General features: G+C 41.3%; 1 protein-coding gene across 4 annotated transcripts; it reads right to left on the bottom strand.

Annotated features, from left to right (window-relative positions):
- Positions 1–1,881: 1,881 nt before the first annotated feature.
- Positions 1,882–5,615, bottom strand: LOC108360780 (uncharacterized). 4 transcript variants are annotated; one of them, XM_017613210.1, is made up of 2 exons: positions 2,840–5,615; positions 1,882–2,784 (listed from the first exon to the last, which is right to left on the bottom strand). In XM_017613210.1, the coding sequence occupies exon 1, from the start codon at positions 5,551–5,553 to the stop codon at positions 4,789–4,791; it is 765 nt and encodes a 254-aa protein (XP_017468699.1). In that variant the 5' UTR covers positions 5,554–5,615; the 3' UTR covers positions 1,882–2,784; positions 2,840–4,788. The 4 variants fall into 4 exon arrangements, with proteins under 4 accessions (XP_017468699.1, XP_017468701.1, XP_017468697.1 ...); XM_017613212.1 differs by having other exon boundaries at positions 1,882–2,769; XM_017613208.1 differs by having other exon boundaries at positions 1,882–2,965; positions 3,018–5,615.
- Positions 5,616–7,198: the final 1,583 nt, after the last annotated feature.

The following is a 7,198-nucleotide window of genomic DNA, read 5'->3' as shown; positions in this document are numbered from 1 at the left end:
ACCCTGTTAATATAATTATTGTAACACGTTTTGTTCAATACATTGTATTTATGCCTAATAATGGAGTACGCGGAGTAGTGAGAAGACAAGCCAGATTTTTTAAAAAGCTTAAATGCTTTGGATTTTTGATTTTTTAAGCGTTTCAATTCGCCAGTAAACCACTGAGCGTTAGACGTTACGTTAGCTTCCTTAACAAGAGGAATGATTTTACTGAAAATGTGGCGTAAGGAATTGCTAAAATGTAAGGCACTATCTTCAGCATTCCCATCATACTGGGGCCAAGTTATCTTCGATATCTCTAACCTAAGTTTATTATAATCTGCTGTTTTAAATGAGTAACGCTCCGCTCTTGATTTTTTACTGGTAAAGCAACATGAGTTGCATGAATTTATCAAGGACGATTCTAGTGGTGGGTGGTGAGAGTCAACAGGTGTAATCAAAGAATAACTAGGGGCTATTGTGACGTTGGAAACTTACTAATAGAGTTGATCTGGTAAAGACTAAGGTCTGAAAGATCGTTCAAAAATTGATTGAAGAGATCACGAGAGGAATTTGGTACTAGAATACCATCTATTAGATCCCAAGAAACACCCGCAAGATTGAAGTCACCCAGGACAATAACAGTATCGGAGGGCTTCACCATGGCATGTAGAGAGAGCAGTAAGGAGGAGTGTTTTAAATAAACAGAAAGTCTCGATTTAGGTGGTATATAAGCAGCAACAAGATAAACGCTATTAGAATGATATCTTATTCGAACGCAGAGGAATTCAACTTCATCGGTGTCAGTGAACTCAATTTCTTCAGAAGAAAGGTCAGTCTGGACAGCGATTAAGACGCCTCCACCTTTTTTATTTAAACGGTCGTTTCGAAACACTTCATTCTTAGGACACAAAATTTGGGAGTTGAACACATTCGGCTTGAGCCAGGTTTCAATAAACACCAGTATTTTGAAGTCAAAATCGTGGGACTGAAAGTGTAACCTTGATAGCTTTGTGTTCAAACCTCTCACATTTTGGTAGTAAATGCTAATGGTGAGGTTACTTATTAGTTTTTTGATGCCGAGGTGGAAAGCGGAAGTTGAGCCAAATTTTGCCCTTGCGGTCTAGATCTAAATTCAAATTCGCGAATGAAGGCACCGCTTGGCCAAAAAGATGGGCTCATTACTCTATCAAAGCAGTCTTCGGATATGTCTATTTTAAAAGAAGAAATGCTTCTTTCATACGAGAATCTGAACTTGCGTACATGCAACTCATTTGCTATCAGCCTGGAAGTTAAGTACCCCTTCACATCATCGACAGAGGTATCTTTTGAACACCTAGATACAAAGACCGATTTTTTGTAAGGGACAACGGTTAAATCCCTCGGGTTTCAGATGTGGTAGGGGGTTGCGGTACAGCTGTCAAATTTTTGGAAGGAGCAACGATGGCTCCGGATGTGGCAGGGGGTTGAGATGTAGTTGTGGAGTTTTTGGAAGGAGCAACGACTACTTGCATTGGAACGGTGTTGACGCAATCGGAGATGGCTTCAGATGTGGTGGAGGGTTGAGATGAAGCTGTTGAACAGGAATTTAGTGAGGCTCCAGTAGAAGAAGGACGTGGTTGGGGAGATTCAGTCCGCCGAGGAATCGGTGTGTTAAAGCTTATGAGTTCTTTGTTCATAGCTGGAGTCAAAAGTGGGCGGTTCTGCGGAAGATNGGAGGGTTGAGATGAAGGTGTTGAACAGGAATTTAGTGAGACTCCAGTAGAAGAAGGACGTGGTTGGGGAGATTCAGTCCGCCGAGGAATCGGTGTGTTAAAGCTTATGAGTTCTTTGTTCATAGCTGGAGTCAAAAGTGGGCGGTTCTGCGGAAGATCCAGGTCCACAGTGATGGGATTNGTCAAAAATGGGCGGTTCTGCGGAAGATCAAGGTCCACAGTGATGGGATTGAACACGATGTTTTCCACGCCTCTCGCCAGGAGAAGGAGAGGAGGAAGTATCTGTTTAATTGAAGTAAAAATGTTGTCAGATTCGAGTTCTGTCTCTTGCCAGAGTTGGATCGCGAGTGAGTAAATTTATTTCAGTAGCAATAAGTACATATGCATACATAGGATGAGGTGAAATTACAGAGAATAAAAACAAAGCTGCCAGATTACAAATACTAAAACAAGTGCAAGTTATAAACTATATTATGATTCAACATTCTGCCCCCATTGGAAGGAACTTTCAATTATTGGATGGTAAGGAAGCCAATTTATGTATTGCTCGACGCAGGATTCCCCTAGATATTTTCACATCCGCTACGCGTACCTTTCCGTCAGCGCCAGGTACAATGTTGACCACACGAGCTAATAACCACTTATGCGGTGGCATATTATCTTCATGTACGATGACGAGTTGTCCAAGGTGAATATTGCTATGCGGCGTCGACCATTTGGAACGTTGCTGTAATTCGTGAATGTAATCACGCTGCCACTGTTGCCAAAATTGTTGTTTCAGACTCGTTATACGCTGCCATCTTGACAAGTGAGACAATTTATTGACGTCAGGTGCGACTTCAGGTATTGACTGCATTGAAGTTCCAATGAGAAGGTGAGATGGCGTAAGGTTTGGGTCATCGGACATGACTGCCAATGGACGTGAGTTGAGAATTCCTTTTGCCTCGGTGACAACAGTTAAGAGCTCTTCATATGTTAAGCGAGCCTGCGACAAATGCTTCACGAACAACTGCTTGGCAGATTTTACTGCCGCCTCCCATAGGCCGCCGAAGTGAGGAGATCGAGGTGGAATGAACTGGAAATCGATGCCCTTGATTGACGAGTACTCTATAATCAGCTTCCTTTTACATTCGCTTAAAACCTACCTGCTCCTACAAAATTGGTAGCATTGTCGCAATAGATAGTCTTTGGTATACCTCGCCGGCTGAAAAACCGCTTAAGGCAGCCAATGAAGGCTTCACTGCAAAGGTCAGAAACTAACTCCATGTGCACTGCTTTAGAAGAAAAACATATGAAAATTGCAACGTAAGTTTTATACGGTACCTTGCTTCTGATACGATAGGAGATGGCGAATGGGCCACAAAAGCCAACTCCGCAGATCAAGAACGGTAGTTGTGCCTTCAAGCGGTCGGCAGGCAGGTTTCCCATAATTTGTTGCAACAACTTAGGCCGGTATTTAAAACAATGTATGCATTTGCGCACTACTTTGCGCACAACTTCACGAGCATTCACGATCCAAATGCGTTGTCGTAGTAACCCCAATAAGACCTTTGGGCCTGCGTGAAGGTGTGAGTAGTGCAGATGTTGGATATACAGCCATGTAAAGCGATGATCCTTAGGTAACATGAGGGGGAATTTCGCTTCCACCGGAATTGGAGCACGCAATAGTCGGCCGCCCTATCTGACTACCACTTTGAGTTTGTTGTAGATTTGCAACTCACCCAAGAACGGCGACAGTTTTTGCAGCGATGGATTCAGGGGTTTGTCTTTTTGAAGAGCAACAATTTCCGAGGAGAAACATTCATGTTGTATGGCTGCAACTACAAAATATAAAGCGTCGTTGACAAATGCCTATTGGTTGGAATGTTGTTGAGTACACGATGAATATATGAAATAATATGAAGGATTCGTGTAAACGAAGAATTTCGGTTTACAATATCCAAAACAATTTTAGATTGAATGCTAATTTAGCAACAAAGTGCTGGCATACGTTTTCGTTGTCCTTCGATCGGCAAAGTCACGTCGATGCTAAGCTGAGGCCACGTACTGATATCATCTGCTAAAAACTGTGGTCCACTGAACCAAAATGTGCTTGGTAGCTCGGAAGCACTGCAACCGCGGGATATGATGTCCGCTGGATTGCATTTCGATGGTACATGACGCCAGATGACTAGGTCAGAAACTGACTGAATTTCAGATACCCTATTCGCTACGAAAGAGTTTAAGGTTGTGGAATGCATCTTTATCTAACGGTCGTAGAATCGGTCCAAAAATACGTCTTGCTAATATAAGGTTCCAACTTGACTCTAAATTTTTTCCAAGTTTGAACTAACAGCAGTGCCGCGCACAGTTCCAGTCTTGGCAGTGATTGGGCTTTCACTGGTGCAACCTTTGACTTTGCGACAAGTAAGCGCGACTCATGTGCTTCATTACCAATGTTGCGGATATAAATGCAGCATCCATACGCACGCTCGGATGCATCCGCAAACCCATGTACCTCTGCTTTGTGTGCTAATGATGTTAGTACATACCTTGGAGTAGTGATTGAATTGATATTCGCCAAGTCTTTTCGAATGTCTGTCCAGGTGTCTTGTAGTGGTTTTGGTAGCTCATCATCCCATCCTAATCCGTGTATCCATACAGACTGCAGTAGCATTTTGCATCGTATGACAACGGGGCTTAACAATCCAAGTAAGTCGAATATTTTCGCGGTTGTAGATAGAATTGATCGTTTGGTTATATGTTCTGGAGGCTTATCATCATATTGGAAGCAAAACGTGTCAGTAATTGGTTTCCATCAATTGAATGTTCACATCATTGGAGCACTCAAATATATCGGTGCAGTTGCTGTTCCATTTTGAAAGTTGAAGTTTTGCTTTTTCTAATATCTGGATGAGTTCAAGTTTTCGCTTACGCAGGTCGTCTACACTATCAGCCCCCGTGAGTAAATCATCTACGTAGAAATCCGATTCCAACATCTCAGCTCCGATCGGGAAGCTATCGCGATAATGCTCAGCAATGAAAACCAAACTTCGAATTGCCAAGAAAGGCGCAGATGCGGTACCGTAGGTGATCGTATTTAATTCATAATACTCTAATGGTTCCCTTTCCTTTCCTTGTTTCGTGTTTGATGGTTAGCTTCAGCAATATTCGATTGTTTAGTCCAGCTTTCGAGCAACTGGCAGCGATGACTTAGAAGAGTATAGCAACTCTCAAATGATGGAAGCTCCTTGAAATCTTGTTTTTCATCGTACGCCCGCTTCGAATCAGCATCTAGTTTAGTGAGAATTATGTTAATTAATAGCGCTTCCATGATATTTTTCTCAGATCCTAATGAGAGTAAGGCTCCCTTAATTGAAGCGACATTATCGATTAGTATGAAAATAAGCGTTTTGTTATCGAAGCGTTCCTTTAATCGCTGAAGTGCACGTGGATAATTACTTTCCGTAACCTCAAATGGTTCGGCCACAGCTCGCGCAGGTCCCGACAAACAGTCCATCAAGTAATTAAATTTATCAATTGTGGTCAACGAAGCGTCGTCATGCACAAGCGATTCAAAGGTGTGCATAAAACGTGAATATTCTGTGTACTTGCCGTCGAATTTCGGCAAACGGAGTTTGGGCAAGCGATGACTTGTGAGCTGCTGATTGGTTGTATTTTGGAAGTAGCTTACATCCGGCATACTTGATCGACGTGCTTTCTGCAAAAACCCCACTAATTTAGATTTGGTTGAATGAAGACCTCTTCTAAGTCTCCACGACCATTGTCTGTAGCGCAAATCTTTTCGATGAGTGTCTGAATATGGCCACTTGTTTGAAATACGACTCCAAGATTTGTAGTTGACATTCCAAAATTGCATGGTGAAATGAACTGAAGGTGGCGCATTCCCGAAACCGCTACATTGGTTTTGCCGACTTTGACATTTATGGCAATACGTAAACAAACTTTTTGTTTAGAAACAAGTGCAAACGTATTGCGTACTTTCAAGTGAAAAATCGAAGTAATTCGTGCGTTCTGAAGTAAAAAACGTTTTATTTGTAATAAAAACTTAAAAAAAATGTCAGGTCGTGTGTTGAATTGCAGCAGATGTAGGGGTAAAGCCCCCAAATGCAGTTTTTTTTTGTTTCCCCGCGACGACGCCTTGGCCAGAAAGTGGGTAGAGTTCTGCCGGCAGGAGAAGCCATAAAATTTAGTTACCAGCGTAATATGCATGAAGCACTTTACGGACCACTTTTAAACACGACATGTTAAGTTGAAAACGTTCAAATACCACAAATTACAAATTAAAATCGGAGGTAAGCAAGCGTCGACCACTTTCTGCAGGAAAACATGCGCTGCGACAAGATATTATCACTTTTTCGGCACCTGCAATAAAAACACAAAAATTCTAAATAGTTAATTAATAAGGCCTATTCTTTTGAACACATTTCAAGAGTGGTTGTATATTTTTTGTTAACGTAGTGCTTTATTTGCTATATTCAAAGATGGCTTGAGAAATTGGTGAATCGAGAAGAAAACACGTTTTCTCACTGCAAATTCACAACTCATTGTTCTTCGCCATATTGTCATTCCACAAATGTCATTCTGCGGGAATGCGCAATCTTGTATTCTATCGTTCTTGCCAAAATTGTGGAGTCAGAAGAGGCACTTTCTTTTTCAATTTTTGACCTCAAATTAGTGATGTTGCGCTTCATAGTACTGCGCTGTTGTTTAAGTGCAGAAAGATCCTCATCAGTCGACATGCTGAAACCCAGAAAAAAAAATCTTTTTTTTGATAAGTTGATGAAATGTGACAAGATTCAATCACCGAAATTTAGCAGAAGCACGCAAAAAGGTTTAAGAGAAAATCCCGCAGCAAGTGGCGTGATCACAGCAACGAGGTGTACCAGTTCGTATGTACGTTTAAACAAATGTACATATGTAACATGTGCCGATGCTGTTGTCCATGTCAGAGAACTTAGATAGATAGAGAAGGTGCAAACTGAAAGTGGAAACTATTCGCGGACGAAAAATTAACAGCGTTAGAAAAGTTCAAGTCGGAATGTAGAAATTCTGTTGTAATTTTTGTAAAATTTTTTATCTTCTTCTCCTTTTATGAAGATGCAAATACAATTTAAAATAGTGATAGTTTGGCATAAAGTTTACACACATATGTACATGCATAGACTGGCAATCAAAAGTGAGTGCATGGTGTTTTTATACCCGAGCGCACTTGTGCACAGGGTATTATAACTTTGTTCACATAACGGTTGTTTGTAACAGGCAAAACGAATCGAGATAGATATAGACAAATGTATACATAAATGATCAGGATGAAAAGAGAAATCGATTAAGCGGTGACTGTCTGTCCGTCCGACCGTCCGTCCGTCTGTGCACACGATAACTCGAGTAAAAATTAAGATATCTTAACGAAACTTGGTACATGTACTTCTTTCGGGCGTAGGACAAAAACAATATCGGACAATAACCACGCCTACCTCCCATATAACGATAATTTTCAGAAA

This window comes from Rhagoletis zephyria, unplaced genomic scaffold (assembly GCF_001687245.7).
Source record: "Rhagoletis zephyria isolate East Lansing unplaced genomic scaffold, Rhagoletis_zephyria_1.1 Rzeph_scaffold_00627, whole genome shotgun sequence".
NCBI lineage: Eukaryota > Metazoa > Arthropoda > Insecta > Diptera > Tephritidae > Rhagoletis > Rhagoletis zephyria.
This window is presented reverse-complemented; position numbering and strand designations above follow the sequence as displayed.

Bases quoted from the DNA above. Each gene is read 5' to 3' on its own strand.
- LOC108360780 (XM_017613210.1), bottom strand. From the start codon at position 5,553: ATGCAATTTTGGAATGTCAACTACAAATCTTGGAGTCGTATTTCAAAC.